General features: G+C 40.1%; 1 protein-coding gene across 2 annotated transcripts in view; it reads left to right on the top strand.

The window, feature by feature from the left end:
* IQGAP1 (IQ motif containing GTPase activating protein 1) overlaps window positions 1-20311 on the top strand; it is a 74133-nt gene that overhangs the window by 27739 nt on the left and 26083 nt on the right. For both annotated transcript variants that reach the window (XM_083850193.1, XM_083850194.1), the window contains exons 5-15: window positions 634-710; window positions 2904-2971; window positions 3682-3795; window positions 4095-4273; window positions 4943-5033; window positions 5534-5697; window positions 12014-12098; window positions 13240-13403; window positions 13627-13787; window positions 14296-14420; window positions 18048-18211. In XM_083850193.1, the coding sequence (XP_083706319.1) occupies window positions 634-710; window positions 2904-2971; window positions 3682-3795; window positions 4095-4273; window positions 4943-5033; window positions 5534-5697; window positions 12014-12098; window positions 13240-13403; window positions 13627-13787; window positions 14296-14420; window positions 18048-18211 (1392 nt within the window). The remainder of the gene's footprint in view (window positions 1-633; window positions 711-2903; window positions 2972-3681; window positions 3796-4094; window positions 4274-4942; window positions 5034-5533; window positions 5698-12013; window positions 12099-13239; window positions 13404-13626; window positions 13788-14295; window positions 14421-18047; window positions 18212-20311) is intronic.

Raw genomic sequence — 20311 nt, 5'->3', positions numbered from 1 at the left:
GGGAGCTGATATTGCAGGATGGCAAGGGTACTTCCTTCAGTTGCTCTTGCCTTTACAGAAAAAGTAATGCTACTTTGTGCTTGTTGGCAACGGCAAGAAACCTGTAAATAACTAGAAAATAATGTACTTCCTTCAGCACTTTTATATTAAATTTAGGAGCTTTGCATTTGAGACTGTCTGAAAGTTTTTTCAGTCTAGCTGACTTGTGTGCAGAGTATCTCAGTCTCCTTTTGTCACTGTCTCCTCTATTGCTCTTTGACCCCATTTTGTCCAAACAAAATCCTCGTTCTCTCTTCTGCTGCGCGTATTTTTTCGTCGTCTTAGCTTTCACCAAAGTCCCCGTTAACTTCTTATGGCCCGGTATCTTGGTAGGCACAAAAAGGAAGGATTGTATGGTTTCATGTGTGTAGAACTCGAGCAGGGAGAAGGAAGCCTTGGTTTGGGTGAAAGAAACAAAAGGAAAGATCGACACTTCAAGTAGGAGAGATGTTGAGCTAGGGGCAGAGAAGCTCAAAGAATTTTGTTTGGTGGGCTGCTTCATTAACGTACTGCAGAAGACTTTGGCTTATCACAGTTATGACATTGAGGTATACAGAGTGAGTATTGTTCAGACTAACTTTGTTTTATCTTCAGATATTCTACCCGGAAACTACAGATATCTATGATCGCAAGAACATGCCACGCTGTATCTATTGTATTCACGCACTCAGGTAAGGCGTACTAGTCAGAAGTCTATTTGCTTCTGAAATCTGTCTAGAAAGCTGAAAACTAAGGGGTAGAGAGCTGAGCTGAAGGGTAGATGGGGACAAATTCTCTAGCAGAACTGTTGTACCTGATTGGAGCAAAGATCGACATAGCCCGTATTTTGTCTCAGACAGTGGCCAATTCAGATGCTGAGGAGAAAAATAACCAGTCAAGTATGTTGTGACTACTACCTTCCCAACGCAGTTCTCCCCTCCCTCTCTACTCTCTGAGCCAGAGATCAACAATAAAATAAAAAATAGGGGCATAAAGGAAAGTTTGAAGACCTAAAAGCTGTCTGTGTAAAAGAACATACTGGTTTATTCAGAGATCAGTCAGCACACTGAATAAAAGCTAGTATGATCACAGCTATGTATTGTAGTATGTGTATCTTGATGTGTGTCACAGTAAGTGATCAAGCAGTAACTGTTGCTGAAAGGTTTCTTAAAATTTAAAATCTCACCTAGACAGTGTATGATAATTTAGTCCCTGAGGAAACTGGTGGGGCCCATTTGTTGATACTTCTCAATTTGATGGGATGACACTTTAGGCTTCCTGATTCCACCTCCTCCCCTCCCCCCCCCCCCCCCCCCCCCCCCCAGCACCTGGCAGCCTGGTTTGGATGGCTTTTGGAAGATGTGATTTTTACAGAAGAAGGATTCATTTTGTGGAATATACTGGGCGATTTAATGCTGGATTGCATACATTTGGATCTTCATCTGTTTGCTCAATTTCAGTTCTCCAGAATAGCTTGTTCTGCTGTTTGATCTGTTGCCAATGTTGCCAATCCATACAGATGGCTTGCATTTGTCTGAACGCTATTTGAATAAAGTTTTAGATCAAGTTGTTATTTATAGAAATGATGAACTTGATCCAAGCTTATATCTAAAATGAGTTATCACTGCAGAATAAGTCACTCAAGAGTTTGTGTAGACCTGTGATGGGGTACGCTGCGGCTATCAAGAGCTATGTTCCTTTTTGTGTAAGTTCTGGTAAAGTTTCTCCCTTGCTAGCAGCTGTGTAGCTACTTTATTCCTAGAGTTGGCTGGCACAAGTTCTTGTTACATGTTTCTTGTTAGAGCCTGGCCATTTTCTATTTTTTTCCTCCTGTACAGTAGTCAGAATGGTGGACAATAACCAAGTTTAAATAGAAAATTAGGCTTGCTGCTGAACTCTTTCTAGATCATAATTAGGAAAAGAAAATTAATTCAGGGAGCAAATTGAATAGTATTTAAGTTAAAGCTGAAGAATTTATAATCTTTCATCTAATAATACCGTTTTACTACTTAATTGGAAAAAAAAAACCTCTTTCATCTGAAATGTTCTATAGCTGGTTTCTCTGCAAAGGCAGACTTCTCAGGATTCTGTGATTTTAAATAATTTTACTTACCATCAAAAGAGAAGTAATTATGCCATGTACATGTAAACTTGGAAAAGGATATTTAAAAAAAACTTATTCTTTTTTCAGGCGTAGTGCACCACTATATTCTGGTTAAAAAAGGAAGACCAAGAACACAGTGTTGTTGACATTCCATAAATCATAGGTGTTCCTGCCTAGTGCTTGTGTTTAATAAAAATAATAAAATATTGCCTAGATCTGTAAAGATTGGAGATTTAGATTTTTTATGAGTTGAGGTCATGTGAAAAGGTGAAATTGTCTGTCCTTTCTTTGCCATGCAAGTCAAAACTGAGTTCAACCTGAGGAATGGTTATATGTTTTTTTTAAATAATTTATTTTTAATGTTCCTCTATGATCAGATACTTTACTAGAGGGTACAGTATCATGAAATGTGCTGAGCCAGCCTGACAGGCAAGAAGGATGAACTTGTTTCTTTTTCCCCAGTCCTAGCTATCCTTAGCTGTGTGGATTTATCCCTCCTTTGTAGCAGTTCCATTTCTTGTCAGGCTCTTTGTGAGTTGGATCAATTCACTGAAATTACAGAAAAATGACCGAGTAAATATGTTAATACCATTTTAGTATGTTGGATCAGCTTAGTGAAGTCACGTGCAGGTGAAAAGGGAGGCAGAAGAGAGTCAGCTCTCATTCTCTTGGTGATGTGTTATGCTGGTTTACCTGAATGGTTCCTTAAATCTTTATTTCCTAAAATTGTTAGAACCATGAGGAAAAATTACTAGTTCTGATTGATCATTTTCTTTTGTAGCCTGTACCTGTTCAAACTGGGTCTTGCGCCGCAGATTCAGGATCTATATGGGAAGGTAGACTTCACAGGTAAAAAGAAAAACTGTGCCGATGTTGTGTTGTAGGCATTGTATAGGTCAGTGAAAGGATTGTTACTGTGGGAGTCCTAAATGCAAATTAAAATCAAGATTAATGGCTGTGAGAAGTTCCAGTAGTTAAAGCAAAAGGTTTGTTTTGAGTGCTTCTCAGGCAGGTAGTTAAATAGTCATTAATTCACTTATCATTACTTTCACAAATAACAGTTGCTTAATTTTTCACCGCTGTTGGTGTAGGATGCTTTAAGCTTGCCTTCATCCCCTTGGGAGAAGTTTTAATCTGGAATATGGTAAGCAGTTCTGAGTTCCCTTAAGAGTTTAAAGTAGAGCTGCTTATGTCCCCATGCCTCATCAAGGTTTCAGTTACTTGATTTGTGCAGGAGTGTCAAATTGTGTGTTTTGCATTACCAAAATTACTGCCTGAGGGGACACACTAGATTTAAAAGCTTTATTTTCCTGCAAACCAGTTATTGATTGTACCTATAAAAGGCTAAACTAACAGCACTGTTTTTGAGTTACTTGGTGTTTTGCAATAGCACGTCTCCATATTCTCCGTCCCCTTTTCTCAATGCAGTCTCTCTGCAGGAAAAAGGAATGCTGAAGTATTGTTTGTGCATTTTCCTGACTGATTAGCATGTATATTGATATACATAGCTGTTTCCTAGTGCATTGTAGCCTATATAACACTTTTAATGTACGTTTTAGAGGAAGAAATCAGTAATATGAGGCTTGAACTGGAGAAGTATGGTATTCAGATGCCTGCCTTCAGCAAAATTGGAGGAATTCTGGCAAATGAACTCTCTGTGGATGAAGCAGCATGTGAGTCATCTTATGTGATTATTCGAATCAGCATATTAAATAATAAGTGTCAGTTTTAATGCACCTTGTTTTAAGACAGTACAGGTCTTTTGAAAGAGTGGGAAGAGGGTTTGCATGTGCACTCTTTCTGCTAGAACATACTACTAAGAAGTAAGACACCCTTTTTTGTCAGGAACACAAAAGCATGCTGGTTTTGCTTTCCAGTTAACTTCCAGATAATTCTTTTCTTTTCAGTCAAGTTCTCAATTTTTAGCAGGGCTGTTGTGTTTGTGGCTCTCAGGCTGTGGCTTGTTTTTCAGTACATGCTGCGGTCATTGCCATTAACGAAGCAATCGACCACCAGGTTCCAGCTGACACACTTATGGCAATGAAGAACCCTAATGCCATGCTAATAAATCTTGATGATCAGCTGGAATCCACTTACCAAGACACTCTCTACAGAGCAAAACAAGACAAGATGGAGAATGCTAAAAACAGGGTAAATCAATTATTTTAATTCATCGATTTGTTCGCATTACCATTATATATTGTAGCTTAAACTGTGAGGGAATTCACAGAATGTGTTACAGTGCTGTATATATAGTATTCAGTTATTAGTATTTATTCCTGATGATAGTCTAATATGGCTCCCAGTAACCCATCTTCCTATGGTAGAAGACAGCAGTACTTGCATTACACTGTTCAGCTATCTGAATTACGCATTGTATATGTAGACGCAGCATTCATATCATCCTTTATAAGTTGGGAATGCTATCCATCTATCTTCAAACTATATTAATACGTTTTTATATCAATGAAATGGTGAGCATAACCAATTGACCCTCCCAGTAGGGTTCAAGGTAGTTTATTGCACTATATATCAAATGCCTAGCTGTCTTCTGCTTTCCATGTCCTGGAGCTCTGCTGTGTGTTCATATAGAGTCCATAAATTGAAATAAGGTGTTCCTATGCCATTTGTATCAGAGTGTATGCTTTATATGTATTTACTCTAGGGCTTTTTGCACGCGTAGGTCATGGATAGATGACCCATCTCATAGTTCTATATGAACAGTTGCGCTCACTGACTATTTACATGAAAGGATTATGAAAGATCTCTGAAGACAAAGGAGATCATAGAAACACTGACTAGTTTTTATTTCATCTTCAGATTGCCTCAGAAAATTCAGAGAGAGAGAGAGATGTGTATGAAGAACTTCTGACTCAAGCTGAGATTCAGGGAAACATCAATAAAGTGAACAGTAGGTATCATGCTAAAGTAATAGTCCTGGTTAAAAGAATACTTTAAAATGATACCTGTGCTCCTCCTCCTTGCTTTCTATAACAAGCAGAAAGCTGCTGTAGTGCTAGCAGAAGTGGAAGGCAGCTCCCTTGCTGTTTTTTTTTTTTTGCTTCTTTTATTTTTTTTTAACGTGCTATTGGTACATAGTTGTAAGCTGAATTTATTTTGACTTCTGCTGCCTTTCCTTAAGGGGATGGATTACCTGTGTTGCTTCTGGAGCCTCACATACCACCCTGCCGCCCCACAATTCATCTTGAGTAACTTAAGTGTTATTTCCATCCTTTAGCTCCTTGTTAAAAGTACTGTTTTGCAATTGGTTTGGAAGTCTACCATTCAGATTACATACCTAACTCGCCACACATCAGGTCTAAGAGTATTTCTTTCTGAGCAGTAGTTTATACAACCTATGGGACTTCCTCATTTAATGTTTCTTTCAAAATTGTGCTTTACTGTCACTAGCACATGCAGCCATCTCAAAGATTGGCCTAGCTTTGGAACAAGGAGATGCGTTAGCACTTTATGAAGCTTTGGCAACGCCAGCCCTGGGACTCCGAGGACTGCTACGAGAAAACTGTGACTGGTATTTCAAGCAATTTTTGAGTGATAGACAGCAGAAGCAGGAGGTATGGAAAAGCCTAGATCACTGCTGGTTTTTTACCTTTTTTTTTTTTGACATACCATTGTCCATCGTATACTAATTGATTGCAGCGTACCCGTATTACAGTGTAGTGTTGCTTTGAACAACTTAACACTAATAGGCAAAACCATACAGTAAACATAATTATTGTTTAATTTTAATTCTGCATATGTAAGGCCAGCGTAACACTTACATATATATATATATATATAGGTACATACAATTAAAATGCTTTCACAAAACTTGAAAATACTCACTTGTATGTGTATGCACAGAACTGTGTAATACAGATACATCTTTCCTCTCATTTTACTGTTGTCAGTGCTCACACAGTGTGGATTTTTTTTTATAAATACCTATAAGATAAGCATTATTCTACTTTCACTGTGTAAAATCCTATCCATAACCAAGAATGATACTAGATTTTCACTTAAAGCCAACTCCAGTGGATTTTAGGTGCAGGTTGGCTTATATATGCTGCTTATAAAATTCGCAAAATAGATTTAAAAAAACAGTGTTGTGTCAGTTGTTATTACAGTGTCATGCATGTTAATAGGGGAAAATACGCTGCTATACAGATGGTTATTACTACTGCATTTCTTTAGTGAATTACTTTTGAAAAGCTACAGCCAAGTAGACAAGGTATTGCATGCATTTGGATCCAGGAAAAATGCAGACAAGTCAGTTGAACAGTTACAGCAAACTAGATCTTGGGCACTGTGGTGGATACGTATGTACTTGTATGTCATAAGTAGAAAATGCTATGATGTAACTCAACAGTGGCTGCTGGAAAACACATCAGAGAGAGAGACAGCTTTTGCACCGTAGGGAGTATAGAAAAGTTTCCAAAAGTTCAGACTACATAGATAAAGTAAAAGGCTGGAGAAACGTATTTGTCCATAGGAGCTTTGAACCACAGTTTGAAGTAGAAGTAGTTAGAGAGCTGTTAGAGAGCAATTAGAGATCTGAATCTGTAGTAGGGCCTGGCAGTTTACATTGGGGTCCTGGATAAATGTCAGGTTTGAACAGACGACAAATCAGTTATGTTGAGTTCTAGAGAGTAACTATATATTTTAAGTCCTTTATATTTTACTGGTGATAAATAATCAGGTACTGGAGCTGATATTATTGTTAGTACAAGTCTTATATTGTCAGGGCAAATAGTAAACAGTGTGTGTCAGATATCAAGTAATCATATGTAATTAACTGCTGCAAGCCAAGATCACGGAACGGATCTTCCTGGAGGCAGCGTTAAGGCACATGCAAGACAAGGAGGTGATCTGAGACAGCCAGCACAGTGTCACCAAGGGCAAATCATGCCTGACCAATCTGGTGGCCCTCTACGATGGAGTGACTGCATCAGTTGACAAGGGAAGACCGACCAATGTCATCTACCTGGACTTCTGTAAGGCTTTTGACACAGTCCCACGTGACATCCTAATCTGTAAATTGGAAAGATATGGTTTTGAAGGGTGGACCATCCGGCGGATAAGGAATTGGCTTGATGGTCATACCCAGGGAGTAGTGGTCAATGGTTCTACGGCCAGGTGGAGGCTGGTGATGAGCAGTACCCCTCAGGGGTCTGTCTTGGGACCGGTGCTTTTCAAGGTCTTCATCAAGGACATGACGATGGGATCAAGCGCACCCTCAACAAGTTTGCAGGTGACACCAAGCTGAGTGGTGCAGTTGGTACGACAGAAAGAAGAGATGCCATCCAAAGGGATCTGGACAGGCTGGAGAAGTGGGCCCACCACGTGAACCGGGTGAGGTTCAACAAGTCAAGCGCAAGGTGCTGCACCTAGGTCGGGGCAATCCCAGACAGGAGTATGGACTCGGAGAACTCATTGAGAGCAGCTCTGAGGGGTTGACTTGGGGGTTCTGGAGGACGGAAGGCTTGACATGAGCCAGCAGCGTGTGCTTGCAGCCCAGAAGGCCAACTGTGTCCTGGGCTGCATCAAGAAAGGTGTGACCAGCAGGTCGAGGAGGTGGCTGTCTTCTGCTCTGCCCTCGTGAGGCCCCACCTGGAATACTGCACCCAGGTTTGGGGACCCCAGCACAAGAAAGATGGGGACCTGTTAGAGCGAGTCCAGAGGAGGGCCACAAAGATGATCAGAGAGCTGGAGCACCTCTCCTATGAAGAAGGGCTGAGAGAGCTGGGGCTGTTCAGCCTGCAGAAGAGAAGGCTCAGGGGAGACTTCCCTGTGGCCTTTCAGTGCTTAAAGGGGTCTTACAAAAAAGATAGAGGAGGACTCTTTACTCAAGTACCTAACAATAGGATAAGGGGGAATGGTCTTAAACTAAAAGAGGATAGATTTAGATTAGACATTAGGAGGAAATTCTCCAAATGAGGTCGTGTTTGACAGGGTTGACAAGCAAAGGGTGTAGCGTGATATGGATGTGAGAGACCCTACAGTCAACAAATTGGGGCTGAAGGGGCCTTATCTCTAGTGTAAGAACAGAAGTGCCAGAAGAATAATGCCATCGGGGAATCTCTTACCTTTTTCCTGGGAAGGCATCATGACTGGATGCCTCTCTGAAGTGCCTGTATACCAAAGCATGCAGGATGAGGAACAAAGAGGAGGCATTTTAGGGGTCTGTGCAGTTGCAGAGGAGCTGCAATATTACTGGGGTCACAGGTGTGGTGGGATAGGTACTAGAACTGAAGTGCTGCCACGGATTTGGATACAGGCCTGTTGGGAAGAACCGGTCAGGATGATGATGACCACCGAAGAGCAGATCATGCCTGACAAATGTGGTGGCCTTCTACGGTGGGGTTTACAGCATTGGTGGGTAGGGGAAGAGCAACTAACATCATCTGCCTGGACTTGTGCAAAGCATTTGACACAGTCCCGCATGGCATCCTTATCTCTAAATCGGAAAGACATCGATCTGATGGATGGACCACTTGGTGGGTAAGAAATTGGCTGGGTGGTTGCACTCAAATTGTTGTGGTCAACAGCTCAGTGTCCAAGTGGAGATCAGTGATGAATGGTGTTCCTCAGGGGTCGGTACCAGGACAGGTGCTGTTTAACATTTTTGTCAGCAACATGGACAGTGAGATCAAGTGCACCCTCAGCAAGTTTGCAGATGACACCAAGCTGAGTGCTGTAGTCGATATGACAGAAGGAAAGGATGCCATCCAAAGGGACCTGGACAGGCTGGAGAAGTGGGCTCATGTGAACCTGATGCAATTCAACAAGGCCAAGTGCAAGGTCCTACACCTGAGTCGGGGCAATCCCAAGCACAAATATAGGCTGGGTGGAAAACAGATTGAGAGCAGCCCTGAGGAGAAGGACTTGGGGCATTGGTTGATGAGAGACTAAACACAAGCTGGCAGTGCGCACTTGCAGCCCAGAAAGCCAACCGTATCCTGGGCTGCATCAAAAGAAGTGTAGCTAGCAGGTTGAGGAAAGTGATTTTCACCCTCTGCTCTGCTCTTGCGAGACCCCACCTGTGGCCCTTTCCAACCAAAACCATTCTATGATTCTATGAGGGGGAGTAACACTTTAAGTGAGAGATTGTCTTGAAGTGCAAGGAGCTGTTCCTACGGAGGGATGATGTGCCAGTCAAGAATTTACTTGTCAGGGTAGCAGGCAGACCAACATGTATGACATGGGTGTATGCTGCAGACTGTCTCATGAGGCAGGATTAGGTGAGGCCCTGTACAGACAACTGAAAGATGCCTTGTGTTTGTAGGTCTGAGTCCTCATGGGGGGCTTTAACTGCCCCATATCTGCTGGAAGGCCAACACAGCAGGTAACAAGCCATCCAGGACGTTTCTGGTGCGTGCCAGTGATAACTTCTTGGCATAGGTAACTGAGGAGTTGATGAGGGTGGGGGTGCTTTCCTGGTCCTAATACTTACAAGAAAGAAGCGGTTGGAGGTGAGGTCAGCATCCTCCTTGGATGCAGTGACTATGAGACAGAGAAGACAGAGTTCAGGATCCTGAGAGGACGGAACTAGGTAAAAGGTGGGATCACAGCCCTGGACTTCAGGAGAGCCTGAAGACCTTTCTTGGAACTGCTTGGAAGAAAAGCACGAATATGGTCCTGAAAGAGAGATCTAGGAGAGCTTACTGATTTTTCAAGGCTCATATCCTCCAAACTTGATAATGCCTGTCCTGCTGAGCAGGAAGCTGAGCGAAAGTGACAAGAGGCTCTAGTCTGGATGAACAAGGCACTTTTGAGAAAATTCAAACAAGGAAAAGGAAGCACCCAAGAGGATGAGGATGGAAACATGGTCACGTGACTCAGAAAAAGTACAGAGATGCTGTCTGAGCATGAAGGGGCAGGGTTAAAGGCAAAGCCCAGTGGAGCTGAGTCTGACCAGGAGATGTTGAAGGGCAACAAGAAGTACTTGTACGTTGTAGAAGTACTGTGTATTTATCAACAGCAAAAGGAAGACTAGGAAAAACTTGGGACCCCTGCTGAATGGGGCAGGGGAGCAGCTGACGGGACACAGAGGTTGCAGTAGTGAATGCTTAAACAGCTTGGACAAGTGAGCTGGTGGGCTGCGTTCATGAGTGCTGAGGGGAGCTAACCAGTGTGATTGTGAGGCTAGTCTCAGCAGTCTCTGAAAGTTCATGGAGACTGGGGGTGGTTCCTGAGGAACAGAGAGTGAAAGTCCCTCTTATAATCGAGAAGGGCAAGAAGGAGGATCTAAGGAATTGCAGGTCTTGTCAGCCTCACATCAGTCTCTGGGAAGGCGATGTAGCAAATAAAACGGTTCATCTTTACATGTTGTGATGTTGTTTGTCTTTACATCTTCTCTTCAAATATTTATATGCTCTGATACATCAAATATTTTTATACATTGTTTCATTTTTTATAATACATATAACAGTTATATATTATTTATATTTTTTTTTCAGGAGCAGGACTGAATGCACTTGCAGTGCAAGGTGTATGGGAGCTGATTTATACTCCCACTTTGGATGGGGTCTGCATAGAGCTTATTAGGATGTACTTTTCTGCTAATTTAATGCGTTCCATTCCCTGAACCTCCTCAATGTCAGTCTGTGATCAGTAGATTAGCCTGTGTATGTAATACTTCTCTTCTATAGAATGTTAAAGTTTTTTTTTGTTTGTTTTTTTGGAGAGCAGCTTTTTAGTGTTTAGAAGGATCCCTCAATCTAAAGGGGATACAACAGCAATTCATAGCTACTCTTGAGTTATTTATTTTTATAAATGCCAGTTTTGTTTGGTGAACAGCTAAATGATGTTCCTCAGAATAATTTCTTAAAGTGAATGTCCTGCTTTGGGATGCTCTTTCAAGCAGTTAGTCTACTGCTATGCTTTGCTAGTGTTTCTTATTTGGGATTCTGCACGAAAGATGAAACTGAAGGATGTTATGTGTGTTGCTGTTACACCCTTCTGTGGGTGTAATAGGACTTAGTTCAGCAGCTGCTGCTATTCAGAAGATTTGTCGCTTATCTCTGAAGAAAAAAAGAACTTCGCAAGTGATGTTTATTGGGAGCTACAATTCAGATAGGAAAAAAGTTGGGCTTTTTTGAAGTCCTACCAAGCACTGGTGTGGCAGAAACTCTCCATAGTTTTCCAAACGTATCTCTAGGGATGAAATAGGACCGGGAAGGTTTTTACCAAATGTTTTAGTCATTGCAAAACCAAGATTCAGCTGTTTTCTAAACTTCAAAGTCAGATCGCATGCTCTTCCAGAAAGTAGTTGAAAGCTCTTATTATATAAACGTGGTCTTTGGTGCTTCTGGACAGAAATCTTTACTGTGTGAACTGTAATGAAGGGTTATGGCCTGTATAGGTAGTACCCAAGTTACTCTGTCCATCCTGCTCCACAGTTTCATTTTCTGTTTTTATTCATGTGATACTGTATAGTCCAAGAAGCATCACATATAAGCCAAAAATGGATATTGTCTGGTTTTGACATTCATATAGCTCTTTCACTGTTTGGAGGTAAAATGGAACATGAGTTAACATGTACGTTCGTGGCAAGCTACACAAATACTAACTTGCCTGCAGCACACAGCTCATACAGAAAATCTTTTCCCCGCAAAGTTGTCTCCTTTGTCTTACTTGTTTCAAAATATTTGGAAGTGGGGTCTTGCATTTAATAATTGTTGTTTTCATGGGACTGCACTTCTAAAAGGGATCAGGTTGTACAAATGTACTCTTTCAGCATGGAACTGAGAATCTGTTGAGTGTTTTGTCTCCTGAACGCTTGTGGCAGTCTTTGTACAAGGAAAAGCTGCCTTTTTTTTTTCTTTTTGCAGAGCTTTTTGAAGTGAATGAGCTGACATTGTTTCACTCTCCCAATTTGTTTTTTCTCAGGCTGGCCTTACAGGTCTTCTGCAAAAGGAAGAGTTGCAGTTGGGAGTGGATGCTGCTAACAGGGCAGCACAACAATATCAGCAAAGTAAGGAGCAACAGAAATTACTGCAGCAAAGTAGCTGTGGAATGTCATCAGAGGGATGAGAGCACAATATTTGTGTTTATGTGGAGATACATCAGGTTTCTTTCAGACCATTATGAATGTTCTTTAAGTACTTTAAAAATAATCATGACAACTGTCTCTAGTGCCTATTATCCAGCTATTAAAATACTGCTGGAGAAAACAGCACATTAGTTGAAACACTAAGGAACATGGAACTTTTACATCCACCTTAAAGAACGTCTTTTCCAGGCAGTTAGTATTAATGTTGTTTTATGGATCTATGAAGGAAATCCGGATTACTGCGTGAGGTGTGAAAGCTAGGTTACCTATTGACCGTTGATGTAAGTCTTACTTGGTTTGAGCTACAGAACTTCAGCTGTTTTTGTATGCCTAGTTGTTTCTAAATACCAGGTAGCAAATGAAATACAGATCACAATGGCTGACTGTTTTTTGATCAGTGCTTCTGACATCAGGTAGAGCTCTCTTCTGGGGAAGAACGTTCAGTTTTGGCTGTGCAAGAGCAAATAATTCAATTTGTAATATGTAGAAAGAAGGCTGCTAGAGGCATGGGTACGGAGAGTTTAGATTACAAGGAAATAGTGAATGTCTAATAACTAGGAAGCTACCTTCAAAGTATCTTACTGGTTCAGCATAGAGCTTGGCATTTGCTTATCTACTTGTGCTATTTTAAAGTTAGCCAAAGTGCATCTGCTATCGAGTGCTTGTTACTTCCTTGACCTGTATAGACACAGGAAGGAAAAGTCCTTATTAATCACCCATGCAAAAACTTGGCAATTATGAGGCTTCTTGTCATCAAAAGACTGATTTGGTGAAACAGTCCTCTGAGAATCAGGCAAAAAGGTGGACTGGTTTTAAAAATAAGTCTTGTTTTAAAAATGTGTCTTATTTGAAAGAAGGCATTATGTAGTCTAGTTGTTTGCAATAATGGAAGATTAACTGGGGAAAGGGCGGATCACAAAGCTTCACTCATTTCCTGCCACTAAGGGGTTTACTCTTTTTTGTGAAAGGGATCTGATAATTAAGTAGAATAAAAGCGCTGCCATTACTGGAGACTCACCTGTCTGCTTTCCTCATTCTTTTTGCTATCTCTTGGAATTTCTAGGGCTGGCAGCAGTGGCCAAAATTAATTCTGCAATTCGAATGGGTGATGCTGAGAAGACTGTGGCAGAAATGATGAATCCAGAGGCCCAGTTACCAGAGGTTTATGTATTTGCTGCAGCTCTTTACCAAAGGGAGCTGTCCACCTTGCAGCAACAGAGTCATGAGGTAAGTAACGTTCTCTCTTCTGGAAATTGATATGCATCGCTAGATCTACCTTGTCTGTTTCATTACATGTGCCTGTCTTGAGCATTCATGGAACTGTATTGATACTTTGTCTGTTCTGATATGATGTTTAATCCCTAAATCTTGAGCTATTTAGCACTTCAAGATTCTTCAAGCAATAGTTCGTGAAGAGAAAGTAGAATTAATTTGTCCTCTCTGTATGCAGGGTAACCTCACACATCCAGAATTATCTGTTGCTGTAGAGATGCTGTCTTCTGTGGCCCTGATTAATAGGGCTTTGGATTCAGGGGATGTGAATACTGTGTGGAAACAACTGAGCAGTCCTGTCACGGGGCTCACAAACATTGAGGATGAGAACTCTCAAAGGTGGATATTTCCAAGAATCGTGTCTGTCCTTGATGTTACTTATATTTTGTGATTTTTTTTTTTCTTCTTACACTTTAGACTCTTTCATTACTTACTACAGTATTCATTTCTTCTCTGTTGGCACTTGTATCTTCTCTTCGAAATAATCGTTTCTTACTAGTCGCATTTCTGTGCTCTCTTGAAGCTTTCTCATGATTTCAAGTTAAAGGCACGTTCTGATACTACTGGGTTGTCACTGACTCTAGGCTAGCTCACCCACAGTGTTTTTTTTTGCCCTGGACCCTCATTTAGTGTTTTAGTGCTTTTTTTAATTATTTCACACTTGGGCTGGACATCTTTCACACAGGCTTTCCTCTTTATCTTCTTCCCCCTTTTCATGTTTGCTCCAGTTTCAACCCTTGTGTTCTCTGTCCATTTTGTGTTCAGTTCTGTCATGCTGTCTTGTGTGTTCCCTGGCTAGCTTTTCATAACATAACACTTAACGGTTTTGGTTTTTGTTCTTTGATAGATACATTGATGATTTGATAAAGCTGAAATCTCAAACACGTACAGAGGGAAATGAATTTATCACGTGGAATGATATCCAGTCGTGTGTGGATCGTGTGAATTTAGCTGTGCATGAAGAACATGAACGTAAGTTTTCCTTGATTCATACTAGGCTGATCCTAGATCATAAGGTGTGCCAAAAGTGGGGGCATGCCAACACAGAAAGTTGTTGATTGGCTTATGGTTGAGCAATACATTAGACATCTAGGAAGATATGAGCCAGATTTTGTGGTCTGTGATAAAGGGGTCTTGACAGCAGAACTGTTGATGGAGAGATTGGGCATCCAGGAGCTTTTCTGGTATTGAAAACTGTTGTCTCCAAACACCATGTTAATCTTTCCAATCCAAATTTTTACCCTTTAGTTAGGAAAACATGCGATCTGCCCTCAGTATCTAGGATTAGTCCAGAATCTGTATTCAAATGTTTTGGCTTAAAAAGCCAATTTTGCCATTGAAAGTACCTAAGTTCCAGATGTTGCAACCCAAATCTCAAGTTAGAATTGAAATGGAGTGTGCTGATCTTTTAAGAGCTTAATTGTTTTGTTTACATCTAGTTCTGTAAGGAAATTAGAAGCTTTCATTTTCTGTTTTAAGGCTGTGTATGACCAATAGTTGTTACAGCCAGGGACTGTAAAACCTGAAATGACTGATAAATGACTTTCTGACTTTAAAAAAAAAAAAAAAAAAAAACCTTTCCTGTTAATATGAACTAATTGTACATAATCCATAGAAATTCTAAATATATGTATCAAGAACGAGTACCAGATTTCTTAAATACTCATAAAGTAAATTCCTGTTACAAATTGAGAAATGTAAATGGGTGTTAACCTAACTTGTATTTCTTGTATAACTTCTACTTCCGCATTTTCCTCGTTTCTATTTTTAAATGGTCTTTATGGTAATAAGTGTCTTTTAGCAGTGATGAAAGACTGGGACTGAGTGTAATAAAAATTTCAGGTAAACAGAGAATTGGGGTAATTCTCCTTTCTCCAAGAAAGTATTAGTTGACTTAAAATCTGGAGCAAAGATACTGAAGTTTTTGAAAATAGCACAATTAAGCAGACTTATTCTTAGGTAACTCCTTGTGCGGTTCACTACCAAATAGCTTAATTTTCTATTAATTGCTTTCAGTTTCATTAAGGGACTGTGATTTTTTGGTATGACTAGTACTGAAAACCTTGCAAGTAGTAAAACATTTATGTTCAAGCCATCTTTGTAATATTTAGTTTAAAGCCTTCTTTATGTGTTGAGGGGAGAGGTTTGTCACAAGCATTGAGGTGAAAATTAAGTTCATCAGTGTACACTGAGACAAACAGTTACCCTCTGCCACTGTTTGTTGCGTAGCTGATGAGCTGTCTCACCTCAAAAGACTATAATCTAGAGAGGGTTAAAATTTAATTTCGGAGCTTGCTATCTTGATTAACTTACTTCCTGGATCTCCAAATAGACACTGTGTTTCCTGTTCAGGTCAAACGAGTAATTATGTGGAAACCAAAATAACAGGGACCCACATGAGTGCATGCACACACCAAAATGTTAATTTCACAGTGTCTTAGGTCATGTAGTCCAACACCGTACTTATAACACTCCTATACCCTGTAAAACAACAACAACAACAAAAACAACAAAAAGTGCAAAAAATACAGTAATGAGATAAGATGTTCTCCTGGGGAGTTTCTCAGTTCTTTCATCTGTTTGTGTTTCATACGTGCCCTTATGCAAGGATACTTTTATCTCTTATCTGTGAAGAAGTTAGTCCGAGAAAGTCCTCAAGCCATACGACCTTGTATTTTTCCCTTCTACTATCCTGATAAATGGTTTCAAATTCAAAAATGTTTCATAGTGAGGAGTTAAAACATATTTTTGTTCCATGGAGTAGTCTTGTCATGCCCATATTAGCTAACTAATCGAAGATGATTACTGCTTATCTTCCGTGCCCTTTCCTAGGTCAAAGAGTTACCATATCTGCTTTTCTTCTGTCCTCTTGAGATCAAGTAGTCTCAATATTCTTGGGTGTGTGTGCTGTTTTTAAATAAAGGGTTCCCCCACATCCTTCCAAGCACTTGTAGGGAGAGAATTATCTTTAAAGATGTATATGTACCTAAAGTATATGTACGCGTTGTAGAAGGTCGTAAAAAGTCTGTACTGGTCTGCCTGGGTCAACAAGAAGGATGTCAATTTAAGAACAGAAAGAATCCTAATGGTAGTTTTGTTCCTCTACAAGCTAGAGCTCTGTCAGTAATACAGGAAAAGAAGACTTAGTAAATACTAAGTAGTTCTGTTTGGGGAAAAGCAGATGATAGTCATATTGTGATGATAACAAAGTATCTTTCATTTTGGCATTAACTAAAATGTTTGATAACCTGATCATTATTGCTGGACATCCTAAAAGTAGTAAGTGCAGACAGTTTGTGTTCTGCATTTCTAAAAGATCTCTTCCCCCAACTAAATCTATGCCAGTGTGGAAACTGAAACTAGAAAAGGTAAAGCAAGGAACAAGTCCGAACAGGTCTGATAGATAATTATAATGTAATTATAATAATTTATTAACTGTTTGAGACAGCTTACTGAGAATTCTGCATAATGCAGAATCCATCACAATTTTACTGAAGATTGCAATCAAATTATTCCCTAGATATGTCCAAAGAGACAGCAAATCTGAAAGCTAGTCAGACTAGGCAGACTCTTGGTTTTGACCCTTGAAGGTCTCAGTGGGTATCCAGTAATGCTTTTGACTCCGTATTTATCATCTGTTTTTGTGCCTATTGCCATAGGAACTACATTCTAGGTAAAAAGTCATCTGAAACATGGTTATATCTGATGATAAAGACCACGTATTTTGAAGTTCTGGGATATGTGTCTTTGTGTCATTCTTGAAACGTTTTTGTAAAGTACATCTCTGTGGCTTAAAGGAGATCCAAGTTGAAATGGTGCTTTTTGACAGAAACTATACCATCATTTTAGTGATCCTGGTTCTTGTAGTGTCCTCAGTGTGTATTTTTCCTTAATTTTTGCTCCATCCAAATAGCAGCTCTTATCCTGAAATGGTCTCTTTTTCACATAAGTTTTTGTTTCACGATTCTCTTTCTGCATTGCAGAAGGAAAAGGTTTGATCTTTGGATACATTAACCAAATTTGGAAATCCCCACTCTGAGCTCTTCACTTTCTTCTAAAAGATCTTTGGTCTCCATCAATCATTTTTTGATTGATTTGAATTGACACTTCTTTGAGCAGGGAATTAAATCAGGTGATCTGTAGGTGTCCATTCCAACCTAAGTTATTTTGTGATTTACAGGAGATGGTTGTTGTAGAAATGGCATGTATGATGCAGGCTTTGTTCTCATTTAGCTAACTATAAGATATTTGTGTATGTCTATTTTTATTTAGCTGAACTGTAAACTTTGCTTGAGAGCACCCACATCTCTGATAATACGGCTAATAAATGTTTAATAAAAATGATTTCTAAAATATGAAGTTACTGTATTTTTAAATGGTCTTCCATGCAAATCTTTAGCTTCATGTTAAGATTTCTTTCTAAAGAAGCAAAGTAGTCTTGCTTTCTTTACCAGTAGAAATATCTTCTGTTAAAGATGTTGCGATTCTCAGCTGGTATCTGGTTTAGCACTATAATAGCCCTTTTCTTCTGAAGCACAGCTTATGATTATTGTAAAGAAAAGGATCTTTTTATTTCTCCCCCTACCCCTTTCTCAATAGGGATTTTGGCAATTGGTCTTATCAATGAGGCTCTGGATGAAGGGGACACCAAAAAGACGCTACAAGCCTTACAGATTCCTGCAGCAAAATTGGAAGGTGTAGCCCCAAAGGTAGCTCAGCATTATCAGGACACCCTACTTCGGGCCAAGAGAGAGAAAGCACAGGTAAGTGCAATTAAATACATCTCTCAAAAAAGCTTTTGCATCTACGTAGTGTGCGTATGGTGGGTATTCCTGGTCCTGAAAGCCAGGAAACAAAAATGGAAATGGAGAGCTGGGCACTCTGCATGCTGTCAGCTGATCTTACCCAGTCAGCTTGGATCTTTCTATATTAGAGAAAGAGATATACAGCCATAAGACATGAATTTTCACAACCTACAGAGGTGGGCATAAAGATATTAACTGCTCAGCTAATCCCAGGTCCAGAATGAGATATGTATCTCATTTTTGGAGATACAGTACCTCATCTTTTCCTTTGTTTCGTTTTGCGAGGAGACCACGTTTATTCTAGTAGGTCTGAACTTTTGAATGTAAGTCTCCTGCAAGCTTATATATTTTTAGTATTCCTCGTTAAACGTGCATGTAGGCATACTTACATAAGCCAAAAAGTTTCTGAAAAAAAAAAAAGGTAGGTGATGAATTGGGGACGGGGGGGAAGCAAAATACATGCTACTAGCAAAATGTATTTTGATGCCTGTCATTCACTTGGTGACACTTCAGTTGCTAAGCATCCTCAATGCTAAGGATTTTTTGAGCGCTAGTTTATCTTACTTGTGAAGGACTTCTGCCTACTTGTATGGAGTTGCCACTTTGAGTAACTGACTAATGTCCAAGTAAAAACGGAGAGAGGAAGATTGATCTCATCTTATTAGTTTAGGAAAGAGCATGACACTGTGTGTGCATACATGCTACTGATTTTTGAGTAGTATGGATGGGATCCTGATCCCCCCCCCCCCCCCCATATTTACAAAGAAGTAGCAGACTTGCTTGCTTCCAGTGGCCTGAGAGTGTTTAATTTTTTCTGCTGTGCAGCTCATTGCTCTAATTTCTGTGCAGAATTTAGCACAGTAGGGACTAAGATCATATTGTGGTGAACATGGTGATTTGGGTGTTTAGGTTTTTGGTTTTTTTTGTGACTTAGTGTAAACATACATGATGACAATAGCTGAAAACTACACATTGGTGATGAAAATCATTAGCAGCTTCCTCAAGGGCCCTGAAAGGGTTAATGTTCTTCAGGAACACATTTTGTGCTGAAGCATTTCCTTCTGCTGAGTCAGAATGAAATAACAAACTCTTTTTATTGTGCACTTAAGCTTCTGCCAGGCTGGGCTGGTAACTTCAGTTGGCGTGAAATTACCTTATTTAGGCATATGTTCATTTTAGAGCTCCTCCCAGCAGCATGGCAGTAATTTCAGAAATTGAGATCATACTACAACGTAACATTGTGGGGAGAATTAATCACTATCCTAGGTTAAGTCTTACTAACTGGTGATTTCTGAACCTTGAGGCTGAGAGGGATTATAGCTCACCACGAGACATTCTTCAGTTGCTTGTGTGTTAGGGGCACGTATTATGATGCATATTTATCATGTGATGAGTAGAGAGAGACAGCATCAGTCCTGTATTAAGTTATGCTGTGCATGCCCTCTGAAAGCCTGTGGTAGGAAATGCATAGAAAAGCGCTGGGTGGTTCTGATGGTCTTTGGGTTGATGACTCTGCAAGTAGAGATTACAGTTAAGGAAATTGTTTCTTTGATTGTCCCCCACTCCCTGGGTAGGAATTTCTCTGTTGCTGAGGCTGTCATGGGACTGTCTGAGCTTTCAGATAAAATTAGCCTGAGAAAGAGATGTTAGTCTGTAGAAGGGAGTGTCATTATGTATGTTGGTTTCAAACCACAACGGTGAGGAAAAAATGTGGAGGGTACGTGTAAGGAAATGTTCATTTTCAGTCTGGGCCTAAAACTCTTGAACGCTCTAAGTAGTGGCTCTTTTGTGCAACGTTGATGATTATTCCATATCAGAAGTAAATGTTTGCTGTGTTCCATTTATACATAGTTGTTAGAGTGATAGCAGTTTCTTCTTAAGATTTCTTTCATGACTACCTACATGAAGCACCAGCAGGTGGGGAGAAACTACGCTTGGAAGTTACTGGATCATTGTTCATTATGTATATTTTGGTACTTGGTAGGCACTCGTCTTTTTCTTCTAAAGTTTCTGCATGTAATAGTTGATTGGATTTCTTCAAATCACAGCCAAAATAAA

This window comes from Anser anser (genome assembly GCF_964211835.1).
Source record: "Anser anser genome assembly, chromosome: 10".
NCBI classification, from domain to species: domain Eukaryota; kingdom Metazoa; phylum Chordata; class Aves; order Anseriformes; family Anatidae; genus Anser; species Anser anser.
Note: the sequence above shows the minus strand (reverse complement) of the source record. Positions and strands in the feature narration are given on the sequence as shown.